General features: G+C 36.3%; 3 protein-coding genes and 1 long non-coding RNA gene across 4 annotated transcripts in view; 2 read left to right on the top strand and 2 right to left on the bottom strand.

The window, feature by feature from the left end:
• The window catches only part of LOC141365231 (uncharacterized), a 146,818-nt gene that overhangs the window by 113,062 nt on the left and 11,599 nt on the right, over positions 1-22,157 (bottom strand). The gene's annotated exons all lie outside the window — the stretch shown is intronic.
• On the bottom strand, positions 2,128-8,236 carry gjb9a (gap junction protein beta 9a). The gene is made up of 2 exons (XM_055171765.2): positions 8,051-8,236; positions 2,128-4,655 (listed from the first exon to the last, which is right to left on the bottom strand). The coding sequence occupies exon 2, from the start codon at positions 4,633-4,635 to the stop codon at positions 3,874-3,876; it is 762 nt and encodes a 253-aa protein (XP_055027740.2). The 5' UTR covers positions 4,636-4,655; positions 8,051-8,236; the 3' UTR covers positions 2,128-3,873.
• Positions 15,770-17,727, top strand: ptp4a2a (protein tyrosine phosphatase 4A2a). Its single transcript, XM_073869224.1, has 5 exons — positions 15,770-16,333; positions 16,409-16,501; positions 16,595-16,725; positions 16,848-16,922; positions 17,016-17,727. The coding sequence occupies exons 1-5, from the start codon at positions 16,238-16,240 to the stop codon at positions 17,125-17,127; spliced, it is 507 nt and encodes a 168-aa protein (XP_073725325.1). The 5' UTR covers positions 15,770-16,237; the 3' UTR covers positions 17,128-17,727.
• ppp1r13ba (protein phosphatase 1, regulatory subunit 13Ba) overlaps positions 18,210-22,157 on the top strand; it is a 42,529-nt gene continuing 38,581 nt past the window's right edge. The window contains exon 1 of the mRNA XM_073869234.1: positions 18,210-18,436. Within this exon, the coding sequence (XP_073725335.1) occupies positions 18,428-18,436 (9 nt within the window). The 5' untranslated portion in view covers positions 18,210-18,427. The remainder of the gene's footprint in view (positions 18,437-22,157) is intronic.

Raw genomic sequence — 22,157 nt, 5'->3', positions numbered from 1 at the left:
GCCATTACTATTGGCTGTTATATCGGTGCATCTCTAGTACTATCATTAACAGATTATTATGTGCTCTAAAAATAATTTATGCGTAATATGTGTGTCCTGTAGCTTAGTTGGTATAGCATTACAATAGCAGCGCAAAAGGTTTGATCACAGGAACACATATACTAAAATCTTAAATGCACTGTATTGTCTCTTTAGATAAAAGCGTCTGGCAAATGCATAAGTGTAAATGTTAAATGTCAATATGTTGTCAATTGTTAGGTATTGTGTTTTGTTAAAAAAAATTACATTTTCAAGTTAGTCTTTTTAAATTGTACAGATGACTATACCGCTTTTGCTTCCTCATTACAAAATAAGGAAGTAAATATGAAATTTTTGAGTGGTGTATAGCTCTGAATCTTATATGTCGTCATAGCAATAGAGAAGAAACAGGGCTTAGAGCCTAACAGCATGTGGTGGTATTGCTGTAAAGTGTGTGTGCTGTTGCGTCTGTGAGTGGGATGGATTGTTTGCCGTGTGTGGTTTAGTTGAAGACAGGGCACATGTGTAGGAGGAGCAGTGCAGAAGTGAATGAATCATACATTAGGACATGTTCTGTTTCTGGTCAATGCATTTAAATAATGATATACAAGTTCATAACCTGCTACAGGTTTATCAGTTACAACAACTTGTTTGATCACATTTCTGTTTAAAACACGATTGAATGAAGATATAATGTATCCATTTTCTGTGCTTGACTGTATGATACTGTGTGTGTGAGCGAGTAAAGGTAGGAGTGATGTAATCATTGGTTGTTGAATGTAAAAGATCAGGAGGTGATTCTTATGTAACATGTAAATGAAAGTGCACTGGGCACTATGTGCTAAAGCATTTTTATTTTTAAATGCATTCTGGGTACAAACGTAGTGCAGGCTGACACCAATATGGACTGAAAAGACAAACCAACTATGAAAGAATGATGGATAGCGTACTTTAAGAGTTTGAAAAGCCATACAGGTGTTAATGTGGCATTTTTGGTCGCTTGAGAATGTATTGCTGATGTACGGTTTGTAATCTTAATACACATTTCACATCATACACTGACTCCAGGAAGCACAAACATTTATTTGCTCTGTACACTTAATAGACAAAGGTAAACAAAAACACCGCAAAATGGTCTCATATTACTGTAGATGTGCAAATATTAGATCAACCACAAAGTTTTCAAAAAAATCAACATTGACATTGAATGTTATGTATTTGGAGACAAACTAAAAGGGCATCATGGGTTTGGTTCACAAAAAGTGCTTGAGATTGTTACAAAATAAATAAATAAAACAAAATAAAATATTGCACATTTGTCAAGTCCACGCCAGCTTCGTGCATCCGGTTATTTAACGAGGACATATCATGAAAATCTGTCTTTTTTCATGTTTAAGTGCTATAATTGGGTCCCTTAGTGCTTCCATCAACATAGAAAATGTACAAATTTAAAAAAATTCTGGTGAAAACTAAGTTACTAGGTTGCAAGCAAGTGAAAAATAGGTAATTGAAATTTGGCTCCCCTTGTGATGTCAAAAGGGGATAATACCGCCCCTTAATCCAACCACTGCACTGCCATTTAGTGGAGAGATCAGCTCATTTGCATTTAAAAGGACACACCCAAAAGCGGCACATTTTTGCTCACATCTACAAAATACAATTTTTAACATGCTTTGATAAAATAGCTGGTATTTTAACTCATTCACCGCCAGCCTTTTTGAGAAAAGTTGCCCACCTGCATTTTTGTGATTTTATCAAAATTTTCACAAAATTCCTTGCAGGAAAAATTCTTTTCTATAAATATATAAACATACAAATTATATCAAATTAAAGAACACACCCTTTGCTTTCAAACAAACAATAAACAAACAAACAAACAAAATGGGGAAAAAACGTTTCATTATATTCATTTACTTTTTCTACTTAATTTAACACTGAAATATGGATATTTCTCTTCAAAAATACAACATTTTGAGCAAAAAGCTTAAAAATTGCGTTTTTGTAAAGGAATTTATGTTAGAGATCAGACTCAGAATGACTATCAAACATAAAGGCAGTTAAAATAAATCATTAAATCTTTTTAACTTCCGTTTTTGATAAATTCTGGTGGATAGAAGCGGTATTACACTTTCACTTTGAAATTCGTCCAGAAAGGCATACTTATTAGTTAAATATGAACTCATAAATGACGAAATATCTCGTCAATGGCGGTGAATGAGTTAAGCTAAAAATTCACATATGTACCAGGGGCGTAGCCATGAGGGGGCCTGGGTGGGCCTTGGCCCCCTCATTTACATGTCCGCCCTCTCAGATTTCCAATCGCTTAAAATAAAATAAATCAAATCAAAATAAATCAAAATGCTGCATGGTAAAATACAGCTGTTTTCAAACTTGATTGGATCTTCGCATGAGAGTTCATTAATATTCAGTGACAATGGCAGCTGGTGCGTAAAGTACAATATTATGCTTTTTCAAAAAAGCATGGAAAGATGAACGAGAAGGAGAAAATGTGCCATCTACATCATCTGACTCTACTTCATGTTCTGCTGAAACGGTGAAGTAAATATGCTGCTTTAAATGTGTACAGGTGTTAAGCTGTTTTATTTATAGGTGTTAAGCTATATATATATATATATATATAGAGAGAGAGAGAGAGAGAGAGAGAGAGAGAGAGAGAGAGTTTCCCCCTCATTTTAAGATGGGACCCCCCAAAAATAAAATTCTAGCTACGCCCCTGATATGTACTCTGGGGACACCAAAGATTTATTTGACCAGTGGCGGCCAGTGACTTCTTTTTCGTGGGCGCTCCATGCGAAGGTCGTCCCAACATGTATGTAGCCCGTCATGTGTGTGGTTCCTTATTTCAAAATGTGTTCTGCGCGTGTCTTGTCAAAATAAATGCCTCCTGCAGACGTCTCTAAAGGGTTTATGATAAAAAAGACGCTCGCGTTTGCCCGATACTCGCATAATCTCATGCGTAATCAGAGTTTACTGTTAAGGGAGTGTCTTGTGTGTATTTTGTGAAGGTAAATAGTTGACGCGTGTGAAGCAGGCATTTACTTTGACAAAACACGTGATGCACATGGTTAACATTGCACAACAAGGACATATTTTGAAAACGCAAGCAACACACATGACACTCCGAACACTTATTTTGAATTTGCGCCCCTCGGATGAGCAGTCACAAGCCGCCACTGTATTTGACATCTTAAAAAAGTCTTGTGAAATGTCCCCTTTAACGCAAAGAGGGACAAAACAAATAAAAGAAGTACGAAAATTCATGTTAGTTTATAAATAAGTACTATGTTAGGTTAACAATTATTGTTATAAAATACAAATCAGTTTATCAATTTAACAGTGTTGTATTAGTTGTATGACAAAAGCAGGACAAAAACATTATTAAGTAATACACTGTTCTAAAAAATGGTCCTTTGCTGTCACTGTGTCTGGACCTTTTCAAAAAGTACACCGTGTACTTAAAGAGTTCATAATAGTACCTCAGAGGTAAATATTGATACCAAAGACTGCACACTAGTACATCAATATTGGTCCAAATGTATACGGTAGGCCTATATGTACCTAAATTGTACATATTAGGACCTTTAGAAAGGGTACTTCCCCAGTGACAGCTTAGTTATACAAACAAATAATTTTAACTGTAAAATGATGTCTCTAAAATGATAACCTTACAGAAGTAATAGATTTCACAAATCAAAATGTTCAAAGATTGTGAAGTATTCAAGACTGTATGTCTCTTTTTCAAGAGTATATTCTTTTCAGAGTCCATCATGTTTGTTTCCTCTGGGTATAGATGAAGAAAATGAGCTATTTCCTTGAAGGTTGTACGAGTTGTCATTAAATGGCAGTTTTATCTAATTTTGTGTCTTTCGATTTTCGCGAACTCAGACTTGCGTTGCTCATGCGTGTGGGATCAATTCTTTTAGCATTCTTTTGAGGCTCTTGAGGCATCATACACCGTTTCACTATGCGCTTTCCGATGAGATAAAACATTTCGCAGATGCACATGAAAATGCAGAGCACTGAGGAAACCACCATAAACAAGGTAAAGATTTTCTTCTCTGTAGGACGAGAAATAAAGCAATCCACCGTGTTGGGACACGGGTCCATCGAGCACTTAACCATACGAGGTAGGTCGAAGCCGTTATACATGTGATGAAGAATGTAGAGGAAGGCAGCGTCTACCACCATTTTGACGATCAAACTCAGCAGGTAGGTCCACCAAAGGCCCCCACGTTTCTTACCAGGATTGGCATATAAGTGGGAACCCTGATGTACGGCTTCATACTTTTTGTCTTTTTCCTCTCTGTATTTGACATGGGCCACGACCAGGAGTGATGGGCACGTGACGAAGATGAGCTGCAATGCCCATAGACGGATGTGGGATACGGGGAACGTAGCATCGTAGCAGACATTGTTGCAGCCTGGCTGTCTGGTGTTGCACACAAAGCCTGCACCCTCGTCTCCCCAAACCCGCTGGGCTGCCACGACAAACACCAGAACGCGGAAGACGAACACTATAGATAGCCACACGCGGCCAAACACTGTGGAGTATTTGTTGACTCCGCTGAGCAGGGCTTCTAGTCCTGACCAATTCATCCCTGTTCAGCACCGATGTCCTAAAACACAAATGTGATGAAACATTACAACTGACTAAGAAAGATGGTTAAAATGACAGATACATCCAGAACCAGGCCGTTCTAGTATGGGTCAACAAATCTCTTGATAATGGGTGCCATGACAGAATGGTCTAAATTTAACCAAAAAAACTTTAATGGGTTTTAGTCATTAAATGTCATTTTTGTGTTATCATCTTTTTAATTAGCTGGTGGAGATTTGGTATTCGATTAATATTTAAACTCTGGAGGCCCTGTAAAGGCCTAACAGGTACTCCGAACGGATTCAAAATCTAATCAAACAGTTTTGGGAAGTAAAACACGGGTCCTATCTGAAGTGAAAAAAGTTTTTGTCTTTTTTTGCTTTCACTGCATCTGTCATTTTTTTTAGTTTTTAAAAGCATGATAACACGTTCCAATATGATTATGGGCAAAATTCAATTCAATTCAATTTTATTTATATAGTGCTTTTCACAATTGCTAATTGTTTCAAAGCAGCTTTACATCAATAGAAGCATTGAAAAACACAAAAAAATCCACAGATAGCACAACATAATACAGATAGCATAAACAGCAGAATTTGCTGCGGTTACGAATCAACATTATAAGTGAGCATATTACTAATGTAACGGATAGAAGAGGGTGCTAAGTTAAGCCAATGAAGGTTGACTCCCTGGGTTGGAAAACCCCCTAGGAGAAAAAACCCCCAGACTTTTTAGCCAGGAGAAAAAAGTCCTAGAAGGAGAAAACCCTTGGGATATATATATATATATATATATATATATATATATATATATATATATACTGTATATATGTAAACGGTGGTCGTTGGTCAGTCATCAGCTGGGCATCACGTTGAAGGATGGTTAGTGAATCAGGGATGTTCCGACCCTCACATTTACCGGAACTGGGTCTGTTTGTCTCATATCCAGTTCCTGGAAATGTGAAGGTCGAAACATCCCCGATTCAAAATCATAATCACAGTTATTTAACATGATTACTCTGTGACTTCGCTGAAGACCGCATCAAGGGTGCAAAGGGGGCGCTGATGAGCACACTTCAGAGCGTAAAAATTACCAGATGGGACACCCTTCGCCTACGGACTCGTAGACTAAGCGAACACGTGCTATTTAAGGCCACGACACATAAAGTGGACAGGACCAAAGCAGTGGTGCCTTCAAAGGGCCTTACAAACACATCAGTCCAGCAGCACGCAATTCATATCTTAATAGACATTGATTGTTTTAGCTTGATTATCTTGTTTTTGTAATTGTTTGAATCAAAATTTAATTCAGAACGATTAATAGAACAGCCCAATCGTGACGTATATACGAGTGAAATGACTTCTGAAATTATTTAAATGGTAGGATTCGTCCATCGAGAATTGATTGGATCGTTGGATGTTGGGTCATGTTGCTATTTGCTAATCCTTGCAAATTTTCCCAGGAACCGCCCACCTCCCAAACACCACCCACCTCCCATACGCCGTGACCGGAAGTAAAGAGAGATAAGGCTTGTTTCACTTTATGCGGCACGGCTAGAACTGACAGGCGGATGACGTCAAAGTACCGCGAGAGCGAGTCGAAATTAGATTTCTCTGTATGATTTTTCGAATCGTGCTTGTAGTACTTTGGTACGTCATCCGTCTGTCGGTTCTTCCGGCGCCGCATGAAGTCGAACAAGCCTATTGTTTTGAGGAGGGGAGGAGATTGGCGTTTTTGATCAAAGATTAGGGCACATTAAAGGAATAGTTCACCCAAAAATGAAAATTCTGTCATCATCTACTCATTCTCACGCCGTTGTTACAAACCCATACAAATTTCCTTGTTCTGATGAACACGAAGGAAGATATTTTGAGAAATGTTTGACACCAAACCATTCGTGGACCCCATTTACTGTCATAGTATTCTTTCTTCCTACTAGGGAAGTACATGGGGTCCATGAACGGTTTGTTTATAAACATTCCCCAAAATATCTACCTTTGTGTTCATCAGAACAAAGAAATTTAAAAAGGTTTTTAACAACATAAAAGTGAGTAAATGATGACACAATTATCATTTTTGGGTGAACAATCACTTTAAGTTTTTGAAAATAATGAAGCTCACAGATCAGTAATTTGTAAAAGAGTTCCACCCTGCTGAAAAAAACAATAAAACCATTTCGGAAAATTCCAATGGTTTCCATTAAAATACCAATAGGAACAATAGCTTTCACCATTAAAACCACTACATTGTATTGTGTTTTGGGACGTATTCCATTAGAACCAATAAAATTCCCAATAAAACCATTAGAATTTTCTGTAATTGTTTTATTGTTTTTTCAGCAGGGCACAGTAGGGTTTCCAAAAAAATATTTTTTAATTTCAATTTCATTGTGACTTTAATACTTGTTTTAAGTTTAAATATTTTTTTTTCACGTTGCTAATTGAAATGTATCTAAAAGTCACACCATTGTCACAGAAAACTTGTCCTACGCATTACATTGAGGTGTGAGCAGGTATCTGTTTTGATGGTAACTTACTGGTAGGCTAGTTGAACCAGTCAGTCCAGCATTTATAAATAAATCATTTTCAGAAGTAGGCTATACTCAGAATGAAATACATTGTAGCTGCGAGCAGATGGAATAGAGAAATATAATTACGTATATTTTTATACATATATTTGCAACAAAATATATGAGGAACTCAGATGCAAAGTCGTTAAACGCCACCTCCGTCAAAAATGAGATAATGATTTCGGCACGTAAACATTCATTAAATACTTTCGCTTTAAATTCACGTAATCGGATTTAAAGGTCATTCAGAAATACCGATGTGTTGCAAAATCCGTTAATAGTCTGTCTGATAAAAAATTTTACATTTACAAAAATGTCATTCGCCTTTAGAGGATTTCATCTGAGCTCTTTATGGCTTTTTTATTTAAACAATCCCCCAAAAACAACACATATCTCCCCTATTATTTTGTTGTATAGCCATACAGTAAGTAACATGTAACTGGCTAAATTAACTGCTACACTTAACATTTTATATAAAGAGATTTTGCTCCAGATACAAACTTACAGTTACTACTTACTGTAGTAACAAAAGAAATAAGGTAAAAATATACAATAAAATACTACATAAGTATTTGTACTTCTAAAATATGCTTTGACAAATGCAAGAGCATAACATGAATTAACATGAATCAACATGAATCCAGCATGTCCTATATTTATAATAACTAAGATATGAATAGCACCTGTATTTGCCAACTACTGTTTTGGTGCTACTAAACAAAATTTAGCTATGCTACAGAAAGAAACTTTTTTTAAATCAAATAGCAGTCGTTAAACAGATAGCTTAGAAGAAAACACTAAAATATTGGACCTGTTTTAATGTATGATAACATCTTTTCACTTACCGTACAATGCCGGAACCATGAGAAAAACAGGAAGCACACAAAACTGGGAAGAAAATGTAAAACCATCAAAAAAATCCTGCCCAACCTGATCTAAGTATTTTCAGCCATACGTGCATGCAACCCTGGTTCATTCTGAGTGCATATTCGCCACACAGGTGTGAAACTACTTTGATGTATTCTTCATTTTGAAGGTGTGGTCATGACTGTGGGTTGTGCATTTTTTTCCTTTAGGTGTCATTTTACAGACAGGGACTGCAAGGTGAGGAGGCCTATCTGATAGGCCTTATTTGCAAGTACCAGCTTGTGGCTTTGTCATGTGTCATCACCACACCCAACAAAATGCAAACAATATATAAACAAACGACAAAAAAGATTTGTTTCACATAGAAAGAGATCACTATATCACAATAATATTCATTACAAGCAGTTTGTATAGATAAAATGCATTTGTTTTTGCTGTGAGTTGGCCATCAACCAAGTTAAATTTGTTTAATTCGGACATAGTGGCTCCTCTTCACCAGAAGATGGAGACATTACTACATAGTCCTATAAAATATTTAGATTTACCCATTGTAAAAATTGCATTACATGCTGTGTATGCATTTAACAATTCTTATCTAAAAATCTGAATTTAATGTGTTAAATAAAGCAGAAATCAGTTTATTTTATTTAAATTCATATAGAAATATATGCATTGAGGAACGTGTAAAGGTGTAATGTTTACTTTGTTACTATACTTTTTTAAAGATATTTTATGAAGCATTTTCTCCTGTTAATTAATAAAAGGAAAACTTTTGTCAACTGATTACACATAAATATAAATACTGTAAATACAGTTTTATTATGGTTAATTGAGTCAGTTTTTATAGTAGCTCTCTGTATTAAGGCAGTATACCAACACAATTCTTGTGTTAAGAATTAAAAAAAGTTTTAAGCTAGTGTGTATTGGCTAAACTAATTCAAATTAAAAGAAATGGCAGTGTAACATTTTTTAAAAAGATTTAAAGAGTTTAATTTCTACTGTCTGTGTTGTCAAGACCGGTATGGATTTTAAAAATTAGCAATCAAGGCCGTAGCCAGGATTTTTCAAATACCGAGGACATTTTTTTATTATTTACATTTTTTCCATATTACAGAATAATAATAAACATGTCCAAACTACGACATAGCGCAATTGTAACTGTGTCTGTGAGAATTTTGTTGGTGACTTAAAGCATCCAAAATAAATCAATGGTTACATTTCATCATCTGAAGTGCAAGTCACCCTTTGCCTTGAAACTGCAAAACTGTGTGTCATTTTTTCAAGAAGCTTCTTAAATTTTCAATTTAGGATGAATTTTTAAAAGTATAGAAGGAGTTTATATATGATAAGGTCTTTTAGTGGCTGCTTTTTCTTCAATATTCAGTGTAAGTCATCTATTTATAAAAAATATATTTTTTGGTTTCTAATAACAAAAATTAATCTGTTTGGCACAGCTATATTTTGTCTACAAAAGTAATTTCAAGCATTTAACCATAAGCCTTCAGATTTAATGATTTTATGACCATAGTTAACATTTTAGTTAAGTGACCTTAAACTTTTGAGCAGTAGTGTAGGTTTTAATCTCATTGGTAGCCGTATTCCATCCCATATTGTAGGCTATTTGCTGCATAACCTTTAACTTTCTCATCTTCCTTTCCTCCTTCTCTGCTCATCTTTTGCTGGCTTTCCAAATGATAGTTAAGTTTGTTACAGCCTTTTCATTTTCATTTGCTTTATTAGATTGGAATTACAGCCGTGGTGGAGAGACTCTTTCTTACGTTGCATGTTATTCTTGCATACTATTCTTGTATAGAAGCAGTGCTTATTATACTGTACTTTGTGTTTGCGACCGCTACCTTTGAGCTTGTTGTACTTCCATCGCTCTGTCGTTGCGGGCGTGAGGGACTCGGGCAGACTGCACGTGATGACCGGGCTGCTTGTGATTGTCTAGCAGCACCTGCTGCTCGTTGAGTGTAGAGAATGATACATGCTCTCGCGTCAGTCTCCAACAACGACAGAAAAGATCGCTAGATTTGTCCTTTTTCGCTTTTTTAAGTTGCTAAATCTAGCAACAAAGTCATCAACAAGTTGGCAACACGACACTGCTCTGACTGTGCATGTAGTGTATGAGCTAATCCTGCTTCTGGTTGGCTAACGATGGAAATTCAGCCAATCATCATTGATTATGTTGTTGTCCCACCCCCTCTAACATACACAGGCCAATCAGTTATGTGTTTCCCACCCCTCAACACACGCAAGAGAACTGTCTAATGATGAGAGTTTACTCGCTTCAGTGAGATTAATTATACTAATGCGCAGCATTTTAATGTCAGTAACGCTGTAAGGAAACAACGTTTATATATAACGCCGTTATTTCCATCACTGCATGTGATGGTCCGTAGATGCAAGGATTGTCTCGTCGGCTATTTTCACATCAAAATGAAACGAAACTTCAAGAAAAAACTACCGAGGACATAGTAGGGGAGGAAGGGAGAGTTCACCTGCACCCGAAAGGTATATTTTTTCAACCTAGTTTTTTGTAATCCTTAAGGTGTCTAGAAAAGGAATTTTGATGTTCCCCATGCAAATTATTGTCCCATGTGTGATTTTTTTTGTATCATCTTTTGTGTCCGTGCTTGATTTTCGGCTGTGAAAAAGGAAAACTTTAAATCAACATAGAATCTGTACAATACATTCTACAGACACAATCCACCCCATTTTCTCTTCGTCTTTGCACGAGGAATTGATAGATATGAGGATTGTCATGATTAGATGATGTATAATGCAAAAAACTCAAATAAACACAAATTTTTTTTAATAAAATTGTGACATTGGATCACTGGAACTCTCTCCCTATGGACCCTATTGATATATGTCTCCTAACTTTTGTATTTTTACAGTCTGTAAGATGTCTAATAAACAAACGTTGATGATCCACAGCTGAAATATTGTCACGTGTATGTCTTTTCTGGCTATATTGGTTGCCTCCCTGGATTTCCAAAAAAAGGGTTATAAACTGGTATATATTTGTAATGCTTCAGGTGTCTGATAAACATATTCCACATTAAAATATTGTACCAAGTTTTTTATTTAGATTGGAATCAATTTGAAACTTAGAGCAATAAGTGTGGTCAAAAGTTAATAACTCTGAAGGCCTTCAGAAAGTCCAGACTTAGCAAGCCCAAAATACAAAAAAAGCTGTTTGGAGTAATCCAGTGCCACACTGTATCAGTGCCGGCCCATCTTCCCAGCTTCTCTTTCTTTGCAATTGATGCATGCTAATCATCCTCAAAAAAAAGAAGAGTGATATCGATGGTGAGTCTGAAAAATATACCCCTCTACCAAGTTTGAAGCTGCCTTGAAGACATTAAGGAAAAATAAAGTCAATACTGTTATACTATAATAGCTAATTGGCTAGTTGGTGATCATTGCTAATCATGCCCAAGTCAAAGAAACACAAGGAAGAAAATGATAGTGAGTCTGAAGAGTTTAATCCTGCTACAAAGAAATCCAAGAGAGATGATGGTGTCAAATAATAATAATAATTTGTTACATTTATATAGCGCTTTCCGGCAGCACTCAAAGCGATTTACATATGAAAGGGGGATTCTCCTCACCCACCACCAATGTGCAGCATCCACCTGGATGATGCGACGGCAGCCATATTGCGCCAGAACACCCATCACACATCAGCTTATTATTGGAGAGGAGACAGAGTGATATAGCCAATTAGTATGGGGGATGATTAGTAGGTCAACGGGCAAGTTTGGCCAGGATGCCGGGGCACACCCCTACTCTTTTTCGAAAGAAATCCTGGGATTTTTAATGACCACAGAGAGTCAGGACCTTGGTTTAACGTCTCATCCGAAGGATCACACTGATGGCCATGTGAGAAGGACTATGTAAGATACCTCAGTTGGATTCAACCCAGGAAGAGACTGACAACCGGGTTGTTCTGTACTTGCTGTATGCCGCTCAACTGGGGCACAAGGTGGCTGTGGTGAGGACTGCAGACACAGACATTTTCTTCATCCTCCTACACCACGCCCAATCCATCCCGCTGACCATCTACGTCGACATTGGGATCGGAAAGCACCGGCAGATCCTAAATGTCAGCGAACTGGCAGAATGTAAGGGGGCAGACTACTGCACAATACTCGGCCTCTACATCTTCACAGGGAAAGCTTTACAAGTACCTTTAGAGGCAAAGGGAAGGTTGGGTCTCTGAAAAAGCTGCAGAGTAATCCAAGTACCATGCAGCCTTCAAGTGAGTTTTTTCAAGGCAGATATTCTGTAGCATGTAATGGCAAAAACAGTTTTTTTACAGATGCTAGGACACATTTCTCAATACATAGGTCACTTTTGCAAAACTCTTCACACAGTTCTCCTAACCAACTTTCAGCTTGGCAAAGCAGTTCATTTCACATTCAAAATCATGCTGAAAAGAATGATTGGAGGGGATGAGACGCTTACCACCAGATCCAAGGTGGATCTGTCCGGGCTCCTGGTCCCACACATCAACTGTGTCAACCACCGTCTGGCCATCCACAAGAGAGCAGCCACACCGATATTCTGGTGTCCCAAGCCCCATGATTCTGGCCAAGGCTGGGAAAAGACTGAAGAGGGTACTCTGGAACCAGTGTGGTCTTGTGGACCTATCTTCCCCACTTCACTCACTGGCTTGCTGGAGGAAACAGTCGAGGAGATGGATGGAGATGGTGAAGACGACAAGGAGCAAGAGATCGATTATGAAGACCTGGGCTGTTTCTCAATTCCAAGAACGCAAAGAACGGACTTGCGTCCTTGTGGAGATTGAACTTGCCAGGCGACCTCGGAAGAACGAACTCAAAAAATCGCAAGAACACAGAACGCACTTATGAGAATTGAGATGTGTGCGATCTTCCTGTTGGTCACCTGACCTCCGCCATTGTTTTGCCGCAATTACTTTTGGGGCGTAACGCGATTTCAGCGCGCAATCTGCACTCAATGCATCCTCGATATCAAGAACACATCCGGGTATTTTCATGCGTTCTCTGTACTTGCGTTCTTGAGAATTGGAATGAACTTGGAATGTTAACGATGACGTAGAGCGAGGACACAAGAACGCAAGATCGCTGAAGAACGCATATTGAGAAACAGCCCTACTGTATGATGAATAGACTTCATTGCCCTTGACCTTTTTGACCTTTGAATAGAATCACTTTTTTCTATTTCAGTTTATTCTAATGGGGATTTGTTATACCCTATATATACACATATTTGACTATATGAGTGGTTTTCTCTTTTGTTTCTATAAATATAATACCAAAATAACGGTTTGAATAGTAACTCCTTATCATGGAAGATGTTCAGTTGGACCAACATGTGACAATATTTTAAGTAGGGATCATCAACATTTGCTTCTTAGACATCCTAAAGACTGTAAAAATACAAAAGTTAGAAAACATATATCAATAGGGTCCATAGGGGAGAAGTTCCACTGATCCAAGGTCACAGATTTTTTTTTAAATTATTTGTGTTTATTTAAGTTGTAATGCACCATACATCATCTAATCATGACAATCCTCATATCTATCAATTCCTTATGCAAAGATTAAGAGAAAATGGGGTGGATTGTGTCTGTAGGATGTATTGTTCAGATTCTATGTAGATTTAAAGTTTACATTTTTCACAGCCGAATATCAAGCACGGTCACAAAAGATGATACAAAAAATCACACATGGGACAATAATTTGCATGGGGAACATCAAAATTCCTTTTCTAGACACCTTAAGGATTACAAAAAACAAGGTTAAAAAAATATACCTTTCGGGTGCAGGTGAACCCCCCCTTCCTACCAGACTAACATGACCTCGGTGTCCTCAATGGTAGCTACGGCCATGTTAGCAATGAATAATGCAGTTAAGTTTTAAACAATGAGTAGTTTATTAAATACAATGGTGACAAAGTAATTAGTCATTAGTAAATTACTTTTCAAATTAACTTGCACATACATAACAAACACTGTTTATATTAATATGCTTAACACTCACCAGTTAAGCTCAATAGAAAAATTGCTAGAATAAAAATAAATAATATAAAATAATCTTGTTTTAACAAAAAGGGACTCCAGAGTGCATTAAATTGTCTAATAGGCTGGTGATAATTAAGTAAATAATATAAAAAAATGACATAATGTTTATAAGGGGTGCATTTAATTAAATTAAGATATCTCAATTTCAATATTAATATATATCCTAAAGTAATAAGTAGTATATGGAAGCATAAAATGTACAGTACAGTACAGTAACAACAAACAACCCGTCCCGAACCCTGCAAATGGCCAGCGCATGAGAATAATTCCCTTTGATTGGTTAAGACACTACAGCGGTGAATAAAGTAACATCTTTCCCTAGCGATTATTGGAGCGGGAATGTTGACTGTTATTGATCACGTGATGTTTCTCCAGCCAATCATCGTTCACCTATGTGGACCGGAATTGTCGCCTGGTTACGCTTACGGGAGCTCTGTGGTAGAGAGGAATGCTAGCCGCCTAGCAGCGTTTCTGAACCGTTCTCTCTTTGTCACGGTATATATATGTACCGCCAGTACTTTGTAAGTATTTATATAATATTATATTTTTCTGTAATTTATGTACACCTAAAATAGTAATGAATTGTATATTTTTGCGTGACGTTTTAAATATATACGCATTTAGTAGCTAAAGCACCTGTGCTAACCGGACAAGAGCGGAGTAATCTGGTCAAAACAAGGAAATGTCCAACCGTTATAATTCAATTATAGCGAAATCATTATTTAATGTGTATTAAATGAGGGAAATTAATTGTCAAGCAAAAATTACATTTCAGTTTTTTCATTAACCGTTTATGTCACCTAAAGAACGAGCAAGTGGGTTGCATTGTTTAATTCTGCATTGAAAGTGTTTTATTCATGTTTTTTCCAAATAACGTTACATGGATGTTTCATTTGTATGTCGTAAAGCTAGATTGATGTTTGGGATAACATGGCATAATTTCTCTGTCTTAAAAATATTTAAATGTGAAAAATTTTGGTGAGCTAAATGTGGGTTAAGTGAGGCCGTTGTATGCCTAACGTTAGTTTGACGTCACAACATTACAGCTATATTTATTGTTTATGGATTTATCTAACAATATTTAAATGTTGTATGTTAACAATTCTCTAAAAGAAAGTGGTTTTGAATGTGTAAACATAAACAATAACAAGTATATAATAATATATTGCCTTCTAAAATAGTTTATTATTGACTTGATTTCTTTAAACTTCAACAATAGCAGTTTATATAGAAAGGTTTTTATATATTGCTCTTTTGATGTCTTCTAGATGCCAAGCAGAGACAGTCACGCATGGTGAGGATAGAATGAGGAGTTCTCAACTTTATTTTTGTTCACTTATTGAAAGTAAGTGTTTATTAGCATAAACTTGCTCCGAATAAATTGCCAAATATGTTCTTCGTACTTAATCCACTGTGTTATACGTTCTGGTAAGTTTGTGCATGTTTTATGGGAAGTTACTTTCCATTCATCCAATGGTCCAAGTCAATATTAACTACATTGGAATGAGGTCTCTGTTCAGCTGTAGGCTATATCCAGTAACCATTTGGGGTCAATGGTGACATGTTTTGATTCACTGCACTTGTCCTGGTAATTCATTGTCCACTATCTCGTGTTTATTGAAAGCTGCACATTTATGGCGTTTGTCAGTGTGAGTGGAGACTTCTGCCAGGCACAGCACCTGGTCATTGTAGACAAGTGAAAAGAGGGCCTGCCATATGAAGATTACACTACCTGACTGCCCATCTTACATTCTGCACTTTTGGGGAGCACCCGTTTAAATTTAGTTGTATGAATAGATTCGAGCCAATACAGGTACTAGATAGTGAAGCATTTTCCTTCTCTCTAGTGCCAGCTGATCATCTCTCCTCTCCTGAATGGGGTAATTAGAAATCGCAAATCGGAAGGATAGTCCCCTTCTTCAGTTTTATTTTGAAACCGAGGGATCTTGGAATTGTCTTCATAATTTCCCTTTAGAGTCTTTAGAGATCTATCTAAAAGTCAAATTGCTTAGATATTTCGATATAATTTTTCGACCCCTTTGGAAGGTGTTGTTTTTTATCGAGTACATTAAGCCGCCATTTAAGTGTCAAAATGAATCGCCCTGCTCCTGTCGAGATCACCTATGAATGCATGAGGTTTCTCATCACCCACAATCCCACCAATTCACAGCTGACCAAGTTTACAGAGGTAAGTCCTGTACTTCCTCATAAATCTAGTAGTTTGGATAGCAATGCTTACAATTTTTTGGTTAATACCTTTCAGGAACTGAAAAGTTTCGGAGTGCAAACACTTGTTCGAGTTTGTGATGCGACTTACGACAAGACACCAGTGGAAAAAGAAGGCATTGACGTTTTGGTAGGAATTGCTATGAATGAAAGAAAGACTGTTGTCAGCTCCAGGTTAATCTGTATGTTTTTGTATTAGATTTCACATTATGTTCTGTTTAAGGATTGGCCTTTTGATGATGGCTGTTCACCCCCTGACCAAATTGTTGATGACTGGTTGAACCTACTGAAATGTAAATTTAAAGAGGAACCAGGCTGTTGCATTGCAGTACATTGTGTTGCAGGATTGGGACGGTAAGTATTGTCAACAAATGTGAACGGTCAGAAGTTGTTTCTATAATTAGAGACGATTCTGACTTATGTCTGCTTTAGATCATATTCCCAGCTAGTTTTAAATAAGATGTTTTTGTGTCCAGAGCTCCTGTCTTGGTGGCTATAGCCTTAATCGAGTGTGGGATGATGTATGAGGATGCTGTCGAGTTTATTCGGCAGTGAGTCACACAGTCAAATATAATTTATTAAGTTTTTCTTTCTCTTATATGTGATATGTCTGTTTTTCATGCGGACTGTCATTTTTCTTTCAGGAAAAGACGTGGGGCTTTCAACGCCAAACAACTAATGTACCTTGAAAAATACAAACCCAAGATGCGCCTGCGCTTCAAGGATGCCAATGGTCAAAACTGCTGCATTCAGTAGAATAACATTCATCCAAGGATCTTAGAAAATTGATATGATTATTATATATTGTTAGTGTTGTTATTATCAGTTTGTTTGATGATTATATTGGGCCAGGACTTTGCTGTATTACAGTGCCAAGCACACAGTCTGGTTACTCATTGTCTGGATGAGTATTTTTTTTATTGAACAGTAACTTCAATCTAGCCAATCATGTAAGCTCACAGGCAAAGTGGGATATCACTAGTGGTGTTTTTCATTGTAACAAACACATTGGTATAATGATTGATTGCAGTTGTTAGTGTTTTATGCCCTTTCTAAACTAGGTTTTCCAAAGTTGTCTGGATTGTGTATTTCAACATCCTGCATTAAGTGACAATTTTACTCTGTTGGTGCTTGTATTGGACATTTCTTGAAGTTAAGACAAGATACATGGGCACAACTACTGTATCAAATGTTATAGATATAAAACATTCCAGGATACATTCACAGGTCATCAGATGAATTCACTTTGGTCATCAGTTGAATGGAAAAAATGAATGAAATGGCAGATTATCCAATCAAAATAATACAAACTGATTGTTGAAATGTCAAATTCAAATAAACAAAAAATCAATATAATTTTACCTTTGTCATGTTCATTTTTTGTTACACTCTTATGGCCAACATATGATAGAAATCTCATATAAATACCATAAGCATTACCATGGTACTCCTAGTAATTTAAAATAATACTGTGATACTGCTGTAAAATGTGTCTGAAATAGTTGTATTATGTTTTTTTTTTAGCAATACTATGATAGTTTGCATTAATTAAAATTATCTTAAAGTACAACTATATCTTAGATAATTATTTAATAAATGAAAAGGCTCTGAAACTATTTGTGACCTGTCTATCGGTAGTGATTTCTTATCTTCACCACGAGTCGGTGCAATGCAGATTCTCGTGACAGACAGTGAAAGGATTTCGCCTGTACGCCAATTTACGAATCCTATTGCGTAGAAGGCCTGGCTCATGAATATTAATTAATTTCCCTGATTGGATATTCCAGCAAGGTTACGGAGCAACGTCAGCGCGACGTACTAAATATTAATGAGTTAAGCCTTCGCAGTAGTAGGATTGAAGATTTGGCCGCTTAAAACCTGTTTAAAAAACACCGAATCCGCTCTGACGTAAATGACCCATTTCAGCTGGAGCATCACTAACCGGTCCAAACTCACAACGGGCACGAGTCGCAAAACTAAACATTTTTGTTCTAGTCTTTTCTTTGGGACGGAGAGAGTTAACGGTCTTCCTGTTTGATTTCGCTATTGCGCAAGCATGATGCCGGTAAGTTTGTTTCTCTCCTCAGAATCAGAGCTGTCAGTCTGAACGTGATTGACAGCTCATATTCAGACATAATTCAACTGATGTTTGAGGTGAATATAGCCTGCGTTTGATCTCCATGAAGTATTGCGACTTGTCAGATGGCTGTCAGTTATAGTCTGCCATGACTGAATATTATGCGAATACAATTTTTTAAGATGAAAGTGATGTATATTGGCTGAATAAATTGTAGGTTATGTTTCAAGGTTAAGTGAATGTTTGTCTAACAGAACCACAGCAAATGTTATTAAATGCATCTCTTACATTACATTAATTAAATGGCATGATGCAGAATATATAGCACCATCTCTCTATTCGTACAGCGACCCAAACGTATTTGGACACCTAAGCTACAAGAAAATGTATTAAGGCATTTTATAACAACGTATATCAAATGTCTTTTTAAAAAACAAATGCACAAGCTTTCAAAAATTATAAAAAATTATTAACCAAAAAATATGGTGATCAAAATTTGTTTGTAAAAGATAACACTTGTTGCCTGGCTAGGGCACCAGTGTGAACTTAAGGGGAAACTGACTAAGTAAATCTGATAAAAAAATAAAACAACTTAGAAAAAATATTTGTTATATACAAAAATAACAAAAATATCTTGCACCATTTCTAAGCACATTGCACAATATTAAACTTTATTAATTTTTAATGCAATTACATTTTAACAATCATTACTTACTTTAGTTTCAAGGGCCTTACATTTTTATCTTTCAAATCTCTATTTTTCAAAGTGTAAAGCTTAGTTATTGCAGATTTGATTGATTTATTTTGATTGTCCAGTTTGCCCAACTTTATCAGAAAAGGGAATATATTTTATTTTTCATATTTATTTTTTCATATTTTTTTCTCTTTTTTTCCTTATTTTTATTCTTTGTTATTTTTGTTCATATTTTTATTATGTTATATATTCTTTCATATTCTGTGCATGTATGCTTTATTCTGTCACATTTATTGTATTGTCATTTGTTCCCATATGATGAGGTTTGAGGCGTGTTGAATGAAACATTACCCTTCAGGGGATATTTTAAGGCGCTGTGCGGTAAGCTGTGGAGAGGTTGGGTCATTTGTCAGAATTCCTGAATAGTGACACACACAGTGTTGTGTTCATTTAGATCCATCACACCCCAAATTTTGGAACAGTTTTTCCAGACTTTTCCCAGAATTTTGCCCTTAATACTAGTTTAAGAAACATGCATTTTACCACTTGTTTCCATGCGTCTACAGTGATTACATAATCAAACTCATGGAGAATTTGCTTAAGACATTAGACCAAAGAGTAGAGAGACTGCCAGATCAGGTCAAAGTTCAAAGGTGAAAAAAAGAAGCATCCGCTGTACTGACATTAACCTTTCACCTTTGTGCAGTCACATTTAGAACAGACAGAATTGGGAGTAGATTTAGTGTTAACTGATAGTTAATGGACTACACACTTAAAGTGAATATCATTGGTTGAATTAGACAGGCAGTGTCAGGCAACTTTTTCTCTTATTTACCATTCAGTATTTTTCTAGCATACTGTCCAAAAACGTAGACTGGCAAAAGTATTGCGTGGCATTTTAAGTTCAAATTTGGACGTGCGCTTAGTCTCAGAACTAATCATGTACTAGACATGTAACTTTAAAAATACTTCAGATTAGAGGACCTAATTCCTGCTAGAGCTTTAAAATTGATCCGCCAAACAACCCTACACACAGTATGTTTTGCTGTGGTTTATGTTTACTTGTGCATATTGTATTAAAAAATAGAAATATTGCCAGCTGGGAAATTCAAGAGAAATGTCTTCCTTGGAGGTGAGATAAATAGGCTATCAATTATGATAAACAAAAATCTCAGTCTGTATGTTCTGAAATTATCAGTATTAAAATTATCAGAAAAATGGCATATGGCAAAATTATTTTTTTTGGCAGTTTTAGGGTTTTATATGTAAGGAATAATTGATGACAGGTCGTTGAATTATTTGAAAATAATGCATTATTAATGCCATTACCACCTTGAGTGTGCATTATTTTCCAATAATTCAACGGCGAGTCTGCAATTATTTTTTACATATTGTATACCGCACCAGTTAGCAAGGTATTGCACACCGCATTTTCCTTTCAATAACCTGCAGCCATAGAGAAATTTGATTTAAATACTGCTTCTTATAGGTCATGATATTGTATGAATTTGTGAAATGTACGAAAATGTGTGATTATTATTGAAACCATTAAAAAAAAGGTCAGTGGAACAAAGGCAGATTGTAATAAAATGTACGAATGAAATCATTAGAATTCATAAGAATTAGCCACCTCTTACCATTTTTATGCAAAACCGCTAATTCACGAGTTCGCATTAACATGTAATCGATAGGGAATGAGAAAAAGCATATTTGGCGTGCTGTCCGAGGAGAGGGCTCCGAGCTCGGAATTTTTGCCCGAACCCAGAGTACCCCCCCCCTTTAACTGTTATCAATGAATCTAAATGAGAGTGAGGTGATGGGGTGGAGGAGGGATGCTGCAAAAAATCTGTCACGGAACAGAGCTGAGGGACTGCCCTTTATAGGCACCTCTTGGCACTGATTGGTTGGATCACATGACCATGCTCCTCCCGAACTTAGTTAAATAAACTTCATTTTGAATATTTGTAAACACTGAAAAAAATGATTCATTCAGTTTACTCAATTTTTTTAAGGTAAGTTGTTGCATTAAATTTATTTAAGATACATTTAAACAAATGTTTTTCTTTTTGTTTTGTATTTAAACAATTTTTTTTTAAAATGTAGCTTAAATAAATTGATTGCGACCACTTACCTTAAAAAATTGAGTAAATTGAATGAATCTTTTTTTTCAGTGAACTTATAGCTAACTTTTTTGCTGACCACAGTGTACAGTACACTGTATTCTACCCGGCGAATGCAAGTGCAAGTTTGGATATAATAAGGCAATAAAGTGGTATATGCATTCTGTTCACTTCCAGCAAATATATGAAAATGTCTACATAAACCATGACAGATTTTAAGAGCTGTGAAAATCAGTGGGCACATATCTGTCCCTCGTCAATTTCTGGTTATAGCCGGTGATTGCTGACAAGCGTTGTGAACATTTTGACTGTCACAGTTGGGCTTTTTGAGTCTGTGATTTGTACTGGAACGTGGCAGACAACATTTCGGCTGTTAGATTACAACTTCATCTGCACTCAAAACAGAGAATGTTGGCAGGCCATCATCCGGTCTGTTCTGTAGTTATTAGATTTCTTGCTGTTGTCCCTGTGGTGTACCAATTCCCCAGAGTCTCCTTATTCAAAATTTGTGCTCACAACATTGCCACAGTATTGCTGAATCTTTAAGTCTACTTGGGGACTTGGGTCATCTTTTACATTAATTGCTGCTTTTATTATTTTATGACCAAGTTTGTATATGTATCAGTAGGATAGTGCAGTAAACAATCATAAGGTCTGATGTATTACACTTAACACAAATTAGATAACTGCAACGCTAGCTCATGTACGTATTTTATGGTGGCTAATTTGTATTAATTCGTACAACCACATTTGTACATTTTGTTATGGGTTTGGTTTCGTTATTATTTTTTTTTATGATAATCGTATGTTTTTGTACAATTCTCTTCGTACCAATTAATATGAATTAGCCAACCTGTAAAATTCATTATATTTCTACGTTTTTTAATGCTTTTAA

The sequence above is a fragment of the Misgurnus anguillicaudatus genome, chromosome 7, assembly GCF_027580225.2.
Source record: "Misgurnus anguillicaudatus chromosome 7, ASM2758022v2, whole genome shotgun sequence".
Lineage (NCBI taxonomy): Eukaryota > Metazoa > Chordata > Actinopteri > Cypriniformes > Cobitidae > Misgurnus > Misgurnus anguillicaudatus.
This window is presented reverse-complemented; position numbering and strand designations above follow the sequence as displayed.